The sequence below is a fragment of the Mytilus edulis genome, chromosome 2 (assembly GCF_963676685.1).
Source record: "Mytilus edulis chromosome 2, xbMytEdul2.2, whole genome shotgun sequence".
In the NCBI taxonomy this organism is placed as follows: Eukaryota; Metazoa; Mollusca; class Bivalvia; order Mytilida; family Mytilidae; genus Mytilus; species Mytilus edulis.
The window spans coordinates 103,745,319-103,766,807 of NC_092345.1; the positions used below are offsets into that span (position 1 = coordinate 103,745,319).

The 21,489-nt window shown below is 31.6% G+C and overlaps 1 protein-coding gene across 2 annotated transcripts in view; it reads right to left on the reverse strand.

The window, feature by feature from the left end:
• LOC139513759 (calcitonin gene-related peptide type 1 receptor-like) overlaps positions 1-21,489 on the reverse strand; it is a 44,245-nt gene that overhangs the window by 4,136 nt on the left and 18,620 nt on the right. For both annotated transcript variants that reach the window (XM_071302544.1, XM_071302543.1), the window contains exons 3-11: positions 13,539-13,621; positions 11,720-12,161; positions 10,366-10,457; positions 9,966-10,057; positions 8,956-9,109; positions 7,436-7,586; positions 7,186-7,246; positions 6,340-6,406; positions 5,303-5,385 (exon numbers count right to left, since the gene is read on the reverse strand). In XM_071302544.1, coding sequence (XP_071158645.1) covers positions 5,303-5,385; positions 6,340-6,406; positions 7,186-7,246; positions 7,436-7,586; positions 8,956-9,109; positions 9,966-10,057; positions 10,366-10,457; positions 11,720-12,161; positions 13,539-13,592 — 1,196 coding nt within the window. In that variant the 5' untranslated portion in view covers positions 13,593-13,621. The remainder of the gene's footprint in view (positions 1-5,302; positions 5,386-6,339; positions 6,407-7,185; positions 7,247-7,435; positions 7,587-8,955; positions 9,110-9,965; positions 10,058-10,365; positions 10,458-11,719; positions 12,162-13,538; positions 13,622-21,489) is intronic.

Genomic DNA, 21,489 nt, shown 5'->3' on the forward strand with positions numbered 1-21,489 from the left:
ACAGTTAATGTTAAAAAAAATATAGAAAAGGTAATCCAACCAATGAACTGGGAATATATATTAGATTAATGAGTTTAAGGTAGTTCGGGGGTTTAAATTTTCGCGCCGTCTGCGCATAAAGTTGCGCATTGATATCGTAAGTGATGTACATTGTCGTAATTTTCCATAACAGTAAAATATGATCATTTTAATAATCTGTTTTATTCAAATGCATTGAGAAAGAGTTGAATAACTTTTAAATGCAATTTTAAAACTTAATAAAATTTATTCTTACAATTGTCATTGTTGAAATAGTACTTCCGTTCTAAAAATAAATATGAAGCATGTTTTTGACGAAGGAAGAAGAATGAAAAGAGAATAACTCACATTTATCGAACACGTGGACTGCTTTTCATGAATACTGTAATGCAGATCGAAATTATAGATAACGATCTTCATTTTGGTAGCTTATGAAGCAGTTTCACCCTTGTCTTACACTAGAAAAGGTCCGACAAACTAGCGAAAGATGATGTAAACAAATCATGAAAAGGGGGAAATTTAAACTGACAAGTAAGCACTAATGAATTGAATATACAAGTTCAAAGAGCGATTCACGACCACTGAAAAATAACCTTTAAGCGTAAATAAATTTCAAAACAATATCCGTGTCCAACAACAAAACAATGACCCCCCCCCCCCTTTTCAGGCTGAAAATTAATTATGAATGTAACTAAAGGCATAGCTCATGGTACTTTTATCATGTAATAGATTTGGAAATTTGTGGACCAGAGAAATATGTCATCTGCATAGGGTTCAGACCATTGAGGTTTCTGGGAGAAAAGGTCATGATAAAATTTTATGAAAGTAGGGGATTTATACAATTACATGTATATGCAAACAGAATTTTCTTGTTGTAAACCTGGAGTATTCGAATGTGAATGCAGTTTATTTTGCTAGGATTCCAATTATAACATTTTTGGTTAAGCATGCAGACTTAAAATTTAGACATGTAAGAATAGAACAAAACCCATCTATATAAAAAAGATGTGGTATGATTGCCAATGAGACAACTTCAATGTATCCAAAAGAGACCAAAATGGCACAGACATTAACAGCTATAGGTCACTGTACGGCCTTCAACAATGAGCAAAGCCCATACCGCATATATAGTCAGCAATGAAAGGCCCAGATATGACAATGTACATGATGTACAACAATTCAAACAAGAAAATAACGGCCTTATTTGTTTAAAAAAAATGAATGAAAAACAAATATGTTACACATAAACAAATGACAACCACTGAATTACAGGCTCCTGACTTGGGACAGACACATACATAAATAATGTGGTGGGGTTAAACAAGTTAGCGGGATCTAGACTGTATAAATTATTTTTAAATATGAATCATTTCACAAAACTACCTTTCTTACCAATGGTCTGGATTGAGGGTCCTTCATTTCATTCCTATCTAATTCTTTATACCATTTATCTCTATTTATTTTTTTTTCCATTTTTCTGTACTTCTTATAATTTAACAACCCGTTTTTCTTCATTGTTACATGTATGTCTATTTTCTTTTATATTTACAAATGTATTGTGAACATTTCATGCATTATTCTCTATTCTTTAAATCTTTTCCATACCCTCCTATAATGTATTTGATCCTACAGAATCTTCATGAGAGAAAACAAAACTTTTACTACCTAAACAGGAAAAGCGGTCTTGTCATAAAATGATATTTTTCTAAATTTAAAAGCTTGTTAGGTCTCTACACAGTTATTTCGAAGTGCATTTCTTTAATATGTTAAAGACATTAAATGCAAACTTTTAAAAATTACACCTGCACTAAGTGGGTGTCATATTCTCTTGATGGTTTCAGACATTTTTTAACCTTTTTTAGCTGGTCCATTCGTGACCAAAAGTTACAGTATAATTTCAACTCTTTAAATACTTCCTCTTTATTTAAAGGCATATTTTTTAAAGGTGTATGAAAAAAAATTCAAGGTATGAAATCAAATTTATAAAAATGATTATATAATTGATTTTCATGTGGAGCGCATTGTAATGTTCACACAAGATATAAAAAAGAAGATGTGGTATGATTGCCAATGAGACAACTATCCACAAAAGACCAAAATGACACAAACATTAACAACTATAGGTCACATAACGGCCTTCACCAATGAGCAAAGCCCATACCACATAGTCAGCTATAAAAGGCCCCGGTAAGACAATGTAAAACAATTCAAACGAGAAAACTAAAGTCTTTATTTTGTAAATAAAGATAAAATCAAAGGATAATAAATACCTATATTCCTATCTAATAGGATAGTAGGAACTAACTGATCTTAACCAACTTTGTGTGACCAGAGCTTACTAAATTAAAAGCCTACGGACCAAGTTTCATGGCAATTAAAAGATATATGTTATAGACAAAATGTTTTTAAAGACTAATTTGATGTACATGTATCAGACATGTAGATTAAGAATGTTTAATAATTATTCAAAAGTCAAAATTATAAAAATGTATGAGTATGTGCCTTTTAGCATGTTTAGTAGGTTTTTGAATGAAAAAGGGGGAGGGCTTGTATAAAGAGGTGATATTTTCCTGCAATTTAAAACCTCGTGAATGTTTTTGTTGCATAAATAATCCCAGTGGCGGATCCAGAATTTTTCATAAGTAGGGGCTCACTGACTGCCTAAAAGGGGACCCGCTCAGGTCATGCTCCAGTGAATCCCTATATTATTAACCAAATTTTTCCCAGGGCTGCCTCTGAATCCTCCGATATGTTTAAAATGTACTTTAAATAGAAAGGAAATTACAAATGGCATAGTATATTACATGTAATAATTTAATAGTACGTTATGTATTAAAAGGTCTAAGGCCAAAAACACTTGAAATAATTCAGGGTCAATTTAGGCCCCTAACACATACATTGTATTTACATTTAAAAATGCATACTACAGCTGTAGTTATTAAAATTTGCTTTTTTGGGGGCTGATTTTTATTGCATGTAATTTTAGTCTCAAGAGGCATACATGTATATTTGAACCACTTACTTTTCTTTTCTATCCTACAGTAGAAAAGAAAAATAACATGTTAAATACAGCAGTTACAAAAAATATTGTAAAATGCGAATATACTGAAATCTTGAATTTTATGACAGACTTTATGTACATACAAATCTCATCACATTTTTCTTGCTCCATAAAGTTTGCAAGATAAGGGTCCCGACTATGCATACAACTCATTCTGCAAATTTATCTGTGATAATCTACTTTTCGCTAGATTTAGAGTTCAAAAATGATTAATACAAATTGATAAAACCTCTATGTTGTACCAATTTACACCACTGTCCCAGGTTAAGGAGAAGGGTTGTCACCTTCAAACATTTACCCCACAACATTATGTATGTGCCTGTCCCAAGTCATGAACCTGTAATTCAGATAGTGGTTGTCTTTTGTTGTGTCACATATTTTTTTTTTGTTCATCATTTGTACATTAATATGCCTTCAGTTTTCTCATTTGAATTGTTTTTCATAAGTAATTGAAGGGCCCTTTACAGCTCACTATGCAATAACCGCTTTTGATCTGTAGCTGTTAACTTCTGTGTCTTTTGGTCTATTGCGGAGAGTTGCCTCAGTAACAATCAATTATCATACCACATCTTCCTTTTATATTGAAACACAAATATTGACACATAAAAACCTTTCAGATAGAAAGTCAGAATGAGACTTATGGATAAAAACTTAGCAGACTGTCAGCTCACACTTTTCATATGTTGTCACAAATATGGTGTATTAAGCACAATAATAACCAGATGCTCCGCAGGACGCAGCTTTATACAACCGCAGAGGTAAACCCCTCGTTGCACAATGAACAACTTCTGTCATTTATTTTGCTAAAAAAAATCTCTTGGATGGCGGATGACCCGCAAATTTTATTTCAATTTAATAAAATAGAGACATCAAGCTTTACAGTATGAAAAAAAATGAGCAACTTCTGTCATTTATTTTGCTCTTAAAATTCAATCAAAGATATTTTATGCCTGTTTTCCCTATATTTAGCCTATTTGCACTCATTTTCAGAGGTCAAAAAATCTCTTGGATGGCCGGTGACCCCCAAATTTTATTTCAATTTTATAAAATAGAGACATCAAGCTTTACAGTATGAAAAAATAGGCAACTTCTGTCATTTATTTTGCTCTTAAAATTCAATCAAAGATATTTTATGCCTGTTTTCCCTATATTTAGCCTATTTGCACTCATTTTCAGAGGTCAAAAAATCTCTTGGATGGCCGGTGACCCCCAAATTTTATTTCAATTTTATAAAATAGAGACATCAAGCTTTACAGTATGAAAAAATAGGCAACTTCTGTCATTTATTTTGCTCTTAAAATTCAATCAAAGATATTTTATGCCTGTTTTCCCTATATTTAGCCTATTTGCATCCATTTTCATAGGTCAACAAATCTCTTGGATGGCCGGTGACCCCACAATTTTATTTCAATTTTATAAAATAGAGACATCAAGCTTTACTTTATGAAAAAATGAGCAACTTCTGTCATTTATTTTGCTTTGAAAATTCAATCAAATTGTTTTTTTGTCCATTTTCCCTATATTTCCATATAACCTATTTGCACTCATTTTCAGAGGTAAAAATATCTCTTAGATGGCCGGTGACCCCCAATTTTTTTGGCATTTTTTCATTTACAATACTTCAAAGTTAAATTTCACAAAGTATAAGAAAATTCTGTCATTTTTGTTCTATACCCCTGAACTACCTTAATATATAATATCTATTTGTTATTCTCGTGGGATTTTGTCTAATGATTGGTCCGCTTCTGTGTGTGTTACATTTAAGTGTTGTGTCGTTGTTCTCCTCTGCTATTTAATGCGTTTCTCTCGGTTTTAGTTTGTTACCCCGATTTTGTTTTTTGTCCATGGATTTATGAGTTTTGAACAGCGGTATACTACTGTTGCCTTTATTTAATAATTCGTTTATGAATCATGTATAAATATACTGAAAGTCTAGTTTTAGAGCTTTGACATCACACAGAATAACGAAAATAGTTTTGAAACATCATATCTTTCAATGATAATCAATCTGACTGAACTATTCTAAATTTATAAATTATATAGGCACGTGTTTAATGGCTCATAAATAATGTTTGTTTTAATTATTCCTCTTAATAGCATAACGATGATAACTTCAAAAATATCTATAATCGATGGAAAGTTTTGGATTAATTACTTTATAATATTTAGGTACTTTCTCATTTGCACAGCAGTCACAGTTTGTACTCATAAATAGCTACCCACCTGAAATTACTGGGTTCATTGGGGTGAGACTGCATCTGTGTGAGTAGTATCCGAAGAATGTTACAAAGAAATATTAGATTCACCTGTTCAAGATAGAAGAACATTATGATAATTAAGATACTCATCATAAATCGATTAATAAACGTTCGTATTAACGAAGGAGCCTTAACTTTATTCGTACTTTGTATTTAAATTAAGTTAAAAGTTAAAAGTTAAAACTAAATTAAATGAAACCGTGATGACAATTAGACTGATATACATATAAGTATTTTCAATGTAATTTGTCATTGTAAATATGGTCTTACTATGTTGAGTTTTACATAGTTCTCATTTAAAAGGCACTGATAAAACGCTATCATGAGCTGGTCGACCGTTATGGAATATCTGTGTCACAATTGACCACGAATTTTCTCCGATTGCCGTTACAACATTTACGTTCCCTTCTCTTCTCATCAATTTGATCGTCATCTAAATTTCACTTACTCTCAGTAACACAACACTAGCACTAGTAGAGAAAGAACTGCTCACATTTCTATGTTGCTCAATCTATAGTTTTCTTTGTAGTGTTTTGTGCACGTGTTGTCTTTTCGTCTTCGTTCTTATTGTTTTACCATGGCATGTCAGTTTCTCTTAGAGGTATGCCATTTTTTTGTCCTTTTCGATCTTTCGCCTCTTTATTATAGTTTTTTCGATTTTCAAGTTCTATACTAGTTTTGCTAAATTAGATCGGGCTGATATCAATAATGACAAACTTAACATTTTGATTGTACGACAGTCATTAGCTGGACCGAAATAAAGACTTATTTGTGTTTGCATAAATATGATCCGCTGATCTACTTGTGTCGTCCGCAACGATTGTGATTTTGACATTTATGTTGTGTGTCACTTGTCCATGAATATAGGATAATGTTTATAGCCCGGATGAAAACTGTAGTGTTTGGTACACTGACAGATACAAGTAAATAATGGGGCTTAACCATATATTTATTATAGAATATCAAAATTGGAAAAATGAAAAAAATAATATCGATACTTACAACTAAAAACATAAGATTTGGTACATCAAATATCCATTCGAAATGTCCGTAGCTAGTTGACCAACAACTGAAATAAAACACAAACAAACCCATTTAATTGTTTTAGTTGATTTTGCATTACAAACACAACATACATTTCAACATAAACAACAACATAAGGTTGACATATAACTATCTTTTTACAAGTTTGAACGAAAACCAAAGGTACTTTTTAGCAATTTAACTAAATTTTGCTTCAAAAAATTAAACAAAGCTTCTGATCACTATTGCAACATATAGCATCTACGAACATCAATTGCCACTACTTCAATACTCTGAATAAGGGAAAATTATCAGGCATTGAGATATACTAAGACGAGAGAATATTTAATTTCTGATACATTCCGAAAAAACTATAGTTGATGCTTTTCAAAAAGTATTCCTATATATAAGTTACGTTTATGACTTTGTTTAATTTTCTAATTTTTTTATTGGACCGTCACTGATGAGTCACATGTAGACGAAACGTGCGTATGGTGTATCAAATTAAGCCTGGTACCTTTGATAACTATTATGACCAACTATGTTTGCCTGTGTATAACGAAATATTTAAGGTGCAATACTATCAAAACAGCAAACGTATTGAATGCAAGAGATGTGTCATATATCAAAGAGAAACGTTGTTTACAGATAAAAAACCGATTTCATTGCATTTTCAAAAAGAGAGAATCTTGTGGCAAGTCAAGCCATTATTTTTACAGAAAATCCAAAGACTTTATCAAAGAAGATTTAAATGTTCATACGTTTAATATTAAAACACCGATAGCGTACACAATCCCTTATTAACATTTATGGATTATTTCTTACCTTTCATTAGCAAGCACGGCACGTAGAATTGCGTAAATGAGTGTTGTTGTAAAAGGTACAGCTGAAATTGACAATGTGTACACTGAATATTATTTTAAAATAATCTAAACATTGATCATGCTAGTAGCATACAAATGATATATTTTTCCTATGCATTGCTACCTACTTGTTTTTCAATTTATATACACATAACACGAATTAACTTGTGCATGATTATTTCGATACAATCTTAGAAATAAAATGTACTTACTCCAGCCGGCTATATAAAAAGGTATAAGTGATCTGGGAGGAGAAAAAGCGTCACTCATTAGTCGATGTAAAAACAAGCCTTCACAAAACATCCAAGTAAAACTGGCACATTTAAAGTAGATTTTCACAAATGAAAGGATCTTACAGCCTGCCTGAAAACAAAACAAAATCGATAGATCTTGTATTTTGCATTTTAAAATAGTGAATTATCCATCAAAACAATTTAAAAAAAATGTTATAAGAAACGGGTGCTTTTGTTTTTTCTTGACCTAATTCTTATATGGTTATTTAATAATTTAATTGAAAAAACTGCAAGTAATTTCAATCTTCCAAAGCCGCTAATTTTAATGTGTTTTTCATTTTTAGCCATAGTCAGTTTATTTTCGATTTATGTTCCTCTGGTATCTTTCGCCCCTCTTTGCATACGTATATTAGAGCAAAACAGACATTTATTGGATAAGTTAGGATTTTTCAAATAATATACTGACCGACTTTAGAAACGCAACACTAGATCTTTTTAATTCTTATTTTCAAATATGTATTTTTTTGTAAACAAACTTATGAATAGAAAGTTTTTTCATTATTACAATGTTTAAAAAATGTCAGTTTGAAGGGTTGAATTGATTACGTCATTTTCATTGTTCAAATATAGTGGTGTACACTGAAACCCTGTGTTTCCCCTTACAAATGAACGTTTCGCCATCAAAAGCAATGACTGCCTGTAACAAACGCCAACATGATTGTCAGAAAGGTCAACAAATTCTGTTGGCACGTTTTGGGTTCTGTTTTGCATATTCTGATTTTGCCGTTGTTCCACCCATTATATACAATGGGTTTTGGCAATTAGGCGGTTGAAACTTTAAGGCTTTAAATGTTTTGCTGCAGTCAATTCTTCGGCAGTTCAGTTAATGGAAAACATTTATGGCATAATCAAATTTTATTGACGTTGCATTGTCACTACATTTTGATCTGGTCATTGATGGTCTTCAACAAATCTCGTCAACTGGCAACATTGTCGGAAAGACAGTAAGACGAGTTTCTGACATCAAATTGAATGGTTGCAACAGGTTCATGTTTTCCTGTTTGCAGTATTCTAATGGATTGATTCACTTTTTTATTCCTCCGTCTTTGCAATATAGAGATGCAACATGTTTTAACTGATTAAAGTGTGGCCAAAGATTGAAAGAACTTTCACAATAAAAAAAATGAAAAAAAATCTTTTATTGGTTCGAATTTCGCTTTCTGAAATTTGTGCGATCTCAAGAATCCGGTATGTTCAATAACCACAGGTAAGTCAGATGTCGATTTTTTCGAAGGAGAAAAAAAGATTGATAAACATGATTAGCAGTTGTATTAGGATCGAACATGATTTGGTAAAATAAATCTACAAAATGAGTGTATGTTTTTAAAGTCAGTCAGTATATTTTAAAATGAATATTAAGGAATAAAAAACAGGAATGAATGAAATGTTTTACTACTAACAAACAACATGTTGAAAAGTATCAATGAACGAAACTTTACCCCATTCCCCGCAAGTACTGTACTGCTTGTATCAATATTGGTCATTCTCTCGTACGTTACTAACATATCCCAGCATGCAACAGCAATCTCTTTAAGCAGTAATGATAGAAATAAATTAATATGCAAACGTATTCTGTGCTGCTTCCGGAGACCTCTGCAATAGATTTAAGCAAAACAAATATTTAATTTTTAATCATATGTATCAAGACGATAAGTATGAATTTGGTTTCTATCTGATTGAGATTTATCTACATATATCAAATGATGGGACTGGCAATTAATACAATAACTCAGACTTGATAAAATACTCTTAGACTTGTCATAATAAATTACATCAAGTTTACAAAATATAGCTTTAACAGAAACAATGCTCTAAGATATAATCAAAAGATTATTACCAAGATTCGATGAACATAGTACAGATCTATTCTTTGGTCAGGCAATGATAAATTAAGGTTAATATGGTATTGGAGACAAAATAATTGCTTTCTCCATTTCATCAGATTTTTTCATTACAGTGTTAGATTTTTGTCATGAGGTAATTTATCCCTATTACAGTATCCAAATGAATAAAACATTAAGAAAATCTAAGTAAAACTTCCATACTATGAATCAATTTAAAAGCATATCATTCGTTTTGCTATTTAGACTGTTATGCATTAAGAAGTCGTGATAAATAATGTAACAGTTTCAATAGTATTTGCATACTGTAATTATATAAAACAATTGTATATGATTTGTTACAGTCCAAGATGATCATTTAATCATGGAGCAAAATTATACGTCGTCAAATGTTTGTGAGAAAATACATTTTTGTGTATTATTTTTTTTAAACCAAAGAACTATTCCATTAAGAAAAATTTCAATTCCCAAGTCCTATGAAGCGTTTTAATTGACTAAAATTACAGATTTTATTTCAATTTATGCAAACAAAAACACTATATTACGTTTGTAAAATGAAATAGTACAAGACCAACAAACGACAAAATGTATATATAAAAAAAACTTACTGATATCGTATAAAAATGAAAATAGCCGGAAACAGGACGAGTATACTACATATACTACAGCCAAGGCCAACAAATATTGACGTTTTCAAATCCTAGAAAAGAGTATACAGAATTAAAATTCAATATCAACAAAGCAAATATACTACATCTTCTGATTTATCTATATATGTATTATTTTTTATATGAGCGTCACTGATGAGTCTTATGTAGACGAAACGCGTGTCAAACGGCCGTCTAGCGTACTAAATTATAATCCTGGTACCTTTGGTAACTATTAAATGCTATAGTATTTGATAAATTATGATAATAGGCTGAAACATGTATATGTTCTGTAGGTATTTATTTACATTTTACAATCATAGAAAACTGACATAACTTTAAACGAATAAACGAATCTTACATTAACTGTTAAACATGGCTGATAATTTGTCCATTCTCTACCATCACGTCTTTCCCAACTAGCATTATGATGACAAGTTTTCATTGCCTGTCCTGAAAATATTATATCGTATACACAGCATAAAAATGAACCCGTAATTGTTATTAGGCAAAAATATAAAACAGTATTGAGGTTTGGGTGACCTCATAGTCGTCATCAATTCGTTTGTAAGTGTTGCATAATTTTAATATTTATTGTTTGTTTGTGTTACAGGTGTATTTAGTACCAATCCTAATGGTTTGATTTAATACTAGTAATAATCGATACAAGAAAATATAAGACAATGACGTCGTGTATCAGTATAGGAATATCACGTGGTGAAGTCCATCCGCGTCAAAATGTACCCAAAAAATGCACGCAACCAACTATCCAAACGTTTTGTATTAAATATTTCATTTTACTACATAATCGTAATCAAAATTCATTAGCACGAATATCAAGTCGCCCCTGTGGTCTCGCTTGATATGCTTGCTGATAAAGTCGGTATCATCAACACAAATGTCATTACTCTATATGTAACTAATACTTTATATCGTTTAATAGATACTAAAATATTGCAACAACTGTGGCACCCGAGGAAAAGGACGATAACCTAAATGTGAGATTTTCTTGTTAAAACGATTGTTAGAATCCGTACCAGTTGAAGATTCTGAAACTTACGAAATTTGGAATCCACTTCTATATTTGAAATGATATTTGTAAGGCAAGATAAAAAAGAATCCATAAATCGGTTTTGTTGAATTCACAACGATAAACAATTATATAGATTTGAGGCCTGTTCGGTTAACGTCAATAAGAAAACAATACATCAACACACACACAATAAAACAAATAAAAAAACACTGTATGTTTTGTTCACACATTGTTGTCAACTTAATGGAATTTAATGTGACTGTCTTACAAGTGAGAGGTTTATCTAGCTATAAGACCAGATTTAGTCAGCATTTTCTACATAAGAAAATGCGTGTACCAAGTCAGGAATGTGACAGTTGTTTGCCATTCGTTTGATGTGTTCGAGCTTTTGATTTTGCCATTTAAATGAGGGACTTTCATTTTTAAAATTTCCTTGGAGTGCAGTATTTTTGTGATTTTACTTGTCTTGTAGTCATCGACACTAATGGAGGATTTTTAGAAATAATTAATCTTTTTGAATTGCATGCTATTACTTACTTATATTAAATATGAGATGCTGATAACAAATAAAATGGATTAGTACAACAGACCACACAACTGCTCCGAAAAAATAAACATGTAAAGACAAACAACAAAGAACAGGTTTGGGGATATCACTTCTCTTGTTTTAGTCTACACTTACGTATTGGTAGTGAATATTGCAAATAAAGTGGACATGACAAATACACTCGCTTGTCTGGTTCTGTGTCGTCCCAACATCCCCATCCATCCCATGTCCGACCACATGTTTCATTTATGTCTCCAAGAGGTGTAGACAACTGTCTTCTACAACAATCATTGGCAGCAACACAACAAGATTTCCATCGATGACATTCATCATTGTCAACAGTGGAACATACTTCATTTATAACTGTCTGATTATTGATATCTGGTGAAATAAGAAGCTTCTTTGAGGGGTTGTATAAAAAGGCAACTCGATCTGAAGCATACAACTGTCGTTGAGGTTTGATGCTAAACAAGTGTTCATAGCACCATGCACAAGAGAAAAGTTCAAACACATCTGGATTGTTGTATCCCAGTCTTGAATGACATTTTCTTTCAAGCGTAGAATAAACTACAGTAACCTGAAAAGTGCAAATATGCTTGCATAAATGATAATACGTATACAGTATATCACTGTAATGGTGGATGAAGATATATCACGTTCGAACATCAAAGCATCCAGTTCCTTCTTGTTATGCGAATTATTTCGTTGCTTATAATTGTATGTTTATCACTTTTAAAAATGTAAAAATAAGAGATATAAACTAAATTAAATGCCAACAAGAATGTGTCCCCAGTACACGGATACCCCATCCGCACTATCATTTTCTATGTTCAGTGAACCGTGAAAATGGGGTAAAATATCTAATTTGGCAATAAATTTAGAAAGATCGTGTCATAGGGAAAATGTGTACTAAATTTAAAGTTGATTGGACTTCAAAGTACCTCGACCAAAACCTTTAACCTGAAGCGGGACGAACGGCCTGCCGGACGCACAGACCAGAAAACATAATGCCCATAAATGGGGCATAACAAATGTATATGTCAGATATATTGTCATTAGAACTTTTAAAATCTTCTAGAAGATTATAATCAAATATAAATAAAATTAGTTTTACTCATATAATATATATATATTGAGTTTGAGTGTCTTGACGTAAAGCATTATCGTTATTTTTCTTTCTTTATCAAAGAAATTACATACAGTGTCTGTATCGATTGTTTGATTGGTTAATTGAATTATTGCCTGAAGAAGTTTTAACACGCGCAGGTGCTTTGAAGTATTTAGTTATAAGTATTACATGAATTCCCAGGAAATCTCGATACAAAAGTAACATCATAATTGATCACTTTAATCTATCAGATTGCTTTCCCTAATAAGCTGAATAAATATCTACGAGCAAAGACAGAACGCTTTGTCTCGAAAATTCTCTACAAGTTTTTAGTTTATCAAATACGGTCTATATCTAGAGCGGTATCAATACATGGTAAAGAGATATTGTTAACAAGTAACAATAGTTGCGTTGATAATAGCACAAATATATTACTTTAATCTCAATGCTTTTTTTGTCTTAAAACGATAGACGTGCTTGTTCATGTCTTTCAAATTTCGAAATTACTCGATGCTTTACTACATCAAGAAATATCTATTACAAATTGCTATAAACATTTAAACCTAATTCAAGTTATGCTTAATGTTGCCTTTCAAATAATGTCAGCTCCGAAACAAATAGATTAAAAACACAAGGAAAATTAATTGTCCGCAACAATAGACATAACCTAACCGTATTTGTCATGTTGAACAAATAAAATGACACACTTTCATCATACTGAAATCTTATTTCTAAATCTGAGTCACTCTTCAAGCTACGAATTTGGAATCAAGTATATGCATTTTATTTCATCCTGAAGTTGAACATTATACATATTTAGCTTTTAACTTTGAACTGAAGCAATACCTGCGAAAAGTACCAGCACAGGAAAAATCTGTTTACAATTCTGTTTTTAATCATGATCTGCTGTCCATTTAAATTGCCAGCGTCTGTAAAATAAAATAGTTACATGTACGTTTAGAAATTCGTATGTGTGGCTATGTACCTATATCTATGAAGAAAGCAGTGTATGTTAGTCTAGTTACCTTTCTGTCAATGCCTTTGTCTAAATTTATATCATTTGAAACTTGTATTTTATGAAAAAAAATGTTTCAATTAGAACCAACCTAAGTAATGTATCACCAAACTCTAATGAACTGAACCAGAAATATACCAATGCGGCGGTTCCCCGGATATAAATCTGCCACAGGACGGGTGCTATTTGGTAACCAGAAACTGCTTACTCTTACAGAATATATAAGAGCACCCTTAATCTTTTTTTAATTTTGAATGTTTTTGCTCTTTATTTTTTATTTTGACACTACCATCTCGTGCATCCGTGTGTTTATAAAAACGCGTTTTCATTTTAATTATCGCAGTCTGTCAAGGTGTATAATTGAATTCACATGTGCAATCTGTTAAAACAAAATATCTATCTATCGGTTGCAAAATTAACTGAAGGAATATATAAACGTAGCACCACAAGTGTCGATAGGTCAGAACGAATCGATTACCCTATGAAGCACTGAGTTTAATTTCTTGATGTTTCCTTTTTACCATTGTCAGCGTTTTGTATTTTTTTTTAAAATAGAATTGATTGTCCGTTTCTGTACAAATTATTATTTCCGATTGCTCACTTAGTATCTTTAATTCTATTTTGCATTGTGGATGAAGTAGAACGTTTTATTTTTGTTAGAAAATGCAATTGAAAGTTACAAAGGACTTGATCATTAGTTAAAATACTTTATCTAATTTAGGTTAACACATGGATTATTTGTGTAAAATAAAGGCAACAGTAGTATACCGCTGTTCAAAAGTCATAAATCTATTGAATGAAAACAAATCTGGTTTACAAACTGAACCCGAGGAAAACACATCAACTGTATGAGGAAAACAACGGAACAACGAAATCACTGAGGTGCAACACAAACAATAGTTATCAGATGTACCAGGAGCGTTTCGTCTACATAAGACTCATCAGTGACGCTCATATCAAAATATTTATTTAGCCAAACAAGTACATAGTTAAAGAGCATTGAGGATTCAAAATTCCAAAAAGGTGTGCCAAATACGGCTAAGGTAATCCAGGCCTCGGATAAGAAAATCCTTAGTTATGTAATCCGGAAATTTATAAAAATGACCACATGATTGATATTTATGTCAACACCGAAGTGTTAACTAGTGGGCTGGTGGTACCCTCGGGGACGAAACGTCTACCAGCAGTGGCATCGACCAAGTGGTGTAAATAGTTATCAAAGGTACCAGGATTATAATTTAGCATAAATACATAGAAATGTATATATATATAACAACTGCCGCCATATTATGACTTGTTATGGGACACTTTTAGATACAATAGTGGGTTGGACCTTGTTTAATTCGTTTTACTATGATTTCAATTTGACTTTCGATATCACATTTGCATACAAATATTGCATTATAGTCCGGTAATTGTCTGATTATTTTAAGATGATATCACTGAGTTACATTGTCAGGCGTCTGTTATGCGAATTCGTTAAGAATGAAAAAGAAACAAAATTATTGTTTCCTGCAAACGCATTTCTACAGAGTATACCTATTGTGATATGCTCCTTGCCAAATAAAAACAATTATGCATAGCATTTGAAAATAAAAAATCGCAACCGAACGGAGCATAAACGTATGTCAGACTAAGTTTGATATTTAGCTTTTAATGATTTACTTTATATTAGTCAGCTATATAAACGTATTGACACTTTGGTATTAAGCTGTATTTTGTCTCCACATGACTTAAGAACAGTCTCCAAATAACGTCAAGGAACAATAACTATTTTAAATTGTGCTGTTACGAGAACTTGTGTGATTTTAAGTAATGGCGGACAATTGGATTCAAGTGTAAATACGTCTAATAAATAATAGATAAACTCATAAGAACAAAAACGTTATGCAAAATAAAAAGGAGTGGAAATAAATAAAACTCATGGACGACATATTAGAAAGCAAAACCAGAAACAAATGCTGGCACTACACAAAATGAAATCAATACTAAAATTAATTTTGTGTCTCAGCATTGATTTCTATTTGGAACACAATCCACCACTAAGGGTATATTGACTTATGTAACGGATAGACTTTTGATGCAAAATTACAAGTTTCTAAGATGTGCACATAGGTTGTATTTTATCGCAAAATGACTTGATACTTCGGAAAGACACAAGAGCGTGTTGTGAATCCCATTTCAGATTATTTTTCCTTCAAAACGTAACAAAAAGTTTAAAAAACATTAAACCTTTAAAAAAGTCATCAAGATTCTAGTTCACAAGTCGAGTAGGTGACATATACGTTCTTATATTATACTTACAACGATAAATTAATCCCATGGCATAAAGTTCTAACTTTTAACTTATCCTTTTTCTCACGCTATACTGACTAAACAAAATGCGTATCCCATAAAACCTTCATATGTACATATTACACAAGTATACGGAGTTTCAAGTTGATGGAACCACACTGTCGTGATAACAACTCGTCAAAGATACCAGGTTTATCATTGTGTATGCCACATGATTTGATAATGAAGGACCGAAGAAAAAGATGTTTGTTAAAATAAGAAATATCCATGGCAATCTGTCGCTCAATAATTGGGTCTGTTAAACTTTTGGAGAGATAACTTCAACTGCACAAAATTATTGTAAGCAGTCACCATCAATTAAGGATAGTGTTATAAGAAATGCAAGGTCATGAATATTGTCCAAAATGTAGGCGCTGCTAAAATAGTTATCAAAGGTACCAGGATTATAATTTAGTACGCCACACGCGCGTTTCGTCTATATAGACTCATCAGTGACGCTCATATCAAAATATTTATAATAAAGCCAAACAAGTACAAAGTTGAAGAGCATTGAGGATCCAAAATTCCAAAATGTGGTGCCAAATACGGCTAAGGTAATCTATGCCTGGGATAAGAAATCCTTAGTTTTTCGAAAAATTCAAACTTTTGTAAACAGGAAATTTATAAAAATGACCACATTATTGACATTCATGTCAACACCGAAGTGTTGACTACTGTGCTGGTGATACCCGCGGGGACGAAACATCCACCAGCAGTGGCATCGACCCAGTGGTTTAAATAGTTATCAAAGGTACCAGGATTATAATTTAGTACGCCAGACAAAAATTGCTACACATATTGTTGTTTGTATTCGCAAATAATCTCAATATACTCATGCAACTGTTTCGGGGAAGTTGATTTACTATTATCAAAACTGAATTAATATAGAGTCAATTTATCAATTGGAAATATGTTAGTCGGGGAGATGTTTCACTTTTCTATGTTTTATATACAAGACTTTATACTGATCGATTGAGCCTATATATACTATTCCTAGGTGTCACATTATAATTTTTTTAAATTTAAAAATCAGATGCAAATGATTGATTACCTACATCTCATTATTTCATAACACTATTTAAATCATTTGACAATTTTTCATTTTATATAAACATTCAGGATTCACTTTTGAGACGACATATATTGATTTAACCATGTGGATGAAGGAGGAAAAGCTACTGCTTCTCCTGTTACAAACGCAAACACATCTGTCAGACGCAATCTAAGGACACAGCTATTGTTATACCACTCACACCCAAAATTAATATGGAGGGAGCCCACATCAAGACAGACGTTTTAACCATCCCATACAACTTCCAGAAAGCATACAATGACCGATACTTTTAAACAAAATCCAAACCTAGAAATAAACGTTGTAGTCGCAAGCTAAACGACCAGGTAGGAGCAAGGGAAAAAAGGGAAAAGAACAACAGCAGTTCCATCGCTACAACTATAAGCTCATGGAGTCCGCAATATCTACCCAGAGAACTGGACACTTAAACCCAACATCATTACCTTTTTTCAATGGGAAAGAAGTCCTACAATAGATAAAAGTCTAAAGCAAGTAGACAAAGGACATTATAGTAAAATAAAACATTCAATATCAAAATTGCTACACTTTTAAGACATTTATTTTTTGTAGTTTTAACTAAATTTTCAAATTGCACAAAACAAATTAAGTTATTGACTTTTGTGGCGATATTTTGTTCGAATTAGAAAGAAATTCGATATCTTTTGATACATACTTGTACAAAGACCTTCAACATCTTATGTTTGAAATAATACCTAAACGAAAATAGATATGACTTTAAAGTCGGGTGAATGAAAATGGTACGCCTAATGAATTTTGATATTTGTTAGCGTAAAAGCAAATATCGTTTGCAAAGTCTATGCAATGTTATAAAATATAGATTTACAACAAATTTAGAGAAACTCAAGCGTTTTCAATCGATAATAGAATATACCTCAAAGATATGTAAGACAGGTTATTTTCGCAGGGTAGACATTTCATCAATTTTCGCAATTATCTGAGATATTGTACCATCAAAATCTAGTAAATTAGACTTTCTTTGTTTTGCAATACAATATATCCTTTAGCATACTGTAGTTATAAAACGTGTAGGTTTTTTAATCTATATAATTCACTTAATCTGACCAGAACTAATATCAATCGTCTTAAGATGTCCAGATAAATGTCAAATCTAAACAAAGATACCACACCTTGATGAAAACAGGAACAAAGAAATGCTAAATATATATTTCACAGATGACGTTAATACACACGACGTTAATTACGCTTTCATTTACGAATGAAGATAAATATCCCTTAATTAATTTTTGCAGATAGTTTTCAATGATTTAAGAAGAAAATAATGATATAACTAAAACACCAGGTTTAATCCACAATGTTCTACTTTACTACGAAAATGTCTGTACCAAGTCGGAAGTATGACAGTTGTTGTCCATCCGTTTGATGAGTTTGATCTTTTGATTTTGCCATATGATTAGGGATTTTTCGTTTTGAATTCTCCTCGAATATCAAAAAGAAGATGTGGTCTGATTGCCAATGAGACAACCGTCCACAAGAGACCAAAATGACACAGAAATTAACAACTATAGGTCATCGAAGTTCAATATTTTTGTGATTTTACTTTTTACCTTATTTTTTAAAGATAAAGCATAATGAATTAAAATTATATTTTATGATCGCATGGTGAAATATTTTCCACCTGTCTGTTATTGTTTATATCAACGTAAATTTGAGGAGTTAAAGTTTCCGATAAGGACAATGGTGTTAATGTCTAATGTAAGTGAATTCTTAGAAGTGTCTGGTCCTAAATTTGTAGGAGTAAAAAGATTAAAATCGATGAGACATGTCAGTCTTGCTGTCAATTTACCGCGATATCCACTGTGGTAGATTCAGTACTTCTTGAGCATTGCGTAGTAAATTATGGTGTCTGTTCATGTTCAGAATGTTTATTAACTTTTTTCACTTGAACAAAACATACTGAATATGACTGAACAATACAGGATACACTGTCAGAGAAATAGTATAACCTGAACAAAAAAAACTAAATTTATGTTCAGACATTTCAACTATTAAATAATGCACATTTTTTATATAATATTTTTGTCATATATATAAAACCGGCTAACAGGAGCTGTGGATTATACAGAAATGGAAAATATGTCACTTAAGAGAAGATTAATTTTAAACAAAATACGAGAATATATCTCTTCCTGAAACGTTAACATAAATACACAAATAAACAAACAATTCTTTATGGTTCTTGTTTTCCAGGTTCATATAATTAAAAAGAAAAATGAGTGTTAACATGACTTATTCACATATGTATCAAAGGACAATATTGACTGCTGTGCCCTTATTTTTGTTATTTTTACTTATTACTGTCTGTTTGTTTAGTTCACACATCGGCAGTTGTTATCCATTCGTTTGATTTGTTTGAGCTTTGATTTTGCCATTTAATTAGGGTCTTTCCGTTTTGAATTTTTCGCGGAGTTTGTTGTTTTTGTTATCTTCCTTTTTCACAATAAACAGAGACCAGTGCCCGTCTTTAACTCTACACTGGTGTTTGAATACTTCTAGATATCGGTTAATTTTGACTAGTTTAGTGATGTTTACTTGGACACAGCCAACAATCTCTTTTTTTGTCATGTTGAAAACATTGAAGAGTATGATATTTTGTTACCCAAGTTGTAGTCTTATTTCACATAAGATTGTTATAACATATTCACAAAAGCCATTTTTGGAACTGAAAGGTCTTGCTTGTCAATAAGTCAAGAATATCAAAAATAAAAAAGACTGATGTTTTTAAACCATCGGACAAAGTAACTTACTCTGATGTTTATGGTGGCCGGTTAAGGCCATTTCGCGTTTTCGCGTTTTCACCTTTTATATTCTATAGGGCGAAAACGTGAAACCGCGAAGTCGAAAACGCGAAGTCAAAACCGTGAAAAGGCGAAATATTTTTCTTTCCGTTTTCGCCTTTTTGCGATTTCGCGTTTTCACGTTTTCACAATTTAGCCGTTTCCCGTTTTTACGATAGACATGTTATTATAACATTACATATTAAATGTAATTGGAGACAAGACTACAAAGTATAAGTCATTCAAATGATTGTCATATAAATTTCATATCTGTGACGTATTTTAAATATTTTCATAAATTAGACAATTTCTTTACATTCTTTGTTGACAATTACTGAACAAAAATACACGTTAAGCCACAATGTAAACTATAGGCGGTTTTTGTGGTTGTAATTATATATCTATTCAATTCAATTCAATATTTTATTTAAGTCTCATCTCTCAATAATATATAATACAACATTACATTAAATGTAAAAATATATAAATATAAAAAGAGAGCCATTCTGTACAGAATTACAAGAGACTATAACATTAAAAATTATATAAAGAATGCATCTATTATAAAACATATTGACATTAACATTATTTACAGTATAAAACATTTTTACGTCTATTTAAAATAAGATTATGTAGGCTTTGGCACAGCTACGAATCATATTATTATCTGTAAATAAAAACACTAATTTCTGTTTATCATCATAAGACATAAAATCACTATTAAAATGTGTTGCTTCATCAAATAATTTCTTTCTAAAATCATCATACAAAGGACACGATAAAATAACATGGGCTTCATCTTCTAAAATATTCATGCAATTATCACAGACTCGATCTTTTAAAATTAATTTTTCAAATCTCCCCGTTTCTATTCTTAGTGGTGCTACACCACATCGAAATTTGGCAAAAGAACTCCTTTGCGAAAATGGCATTGGAATTTTACAATAAGTTTCCGTTTCAAAACTGTTCTTAAATAGATTATATGTACGAAGTTTGTTACCACCTTTACCAGATAAAGCTTTCTCTGATTGTAAATTGCCTTGCCACTGTTCGACATATTTACTAAACATTTTAGACATAACAGTATTGACAACTGAGGTACTATCAACATAATCTGTAATGATACACAAATGTTCTGCATTATACTCAGAAAACGTTTTCCTTACATAAAAATTCCAATTTTTTATACACTTATGTTTTTTACTCATAATGTCTGACCATATGAAAATTTTTCTGTTTAAACGATCAGAACTCATATTGTTCAAACGGCACCAAAGTCGAATTAAGCATTGCCATTGTTTTTGAAAGATAGGTATCCACCCCATATCCCCTGCAACTGCAGCATTTGGAGTATATTTACCCACTCCAAGAAAAAATCTGCAAGCTCTATTATGGATGGCATTTATAAAAGAAAAAATTTTGAAACCCCAAATACCAGCACCATATTCAACAATTGGAAGCACCAAACTCTCATATAATTTTGAAAAGACATTATGAGTAACACCACCTAAGATTTTGCACTTGGCTATAACAAGGCCAAGTGCTCTATTTGCAGAAGCT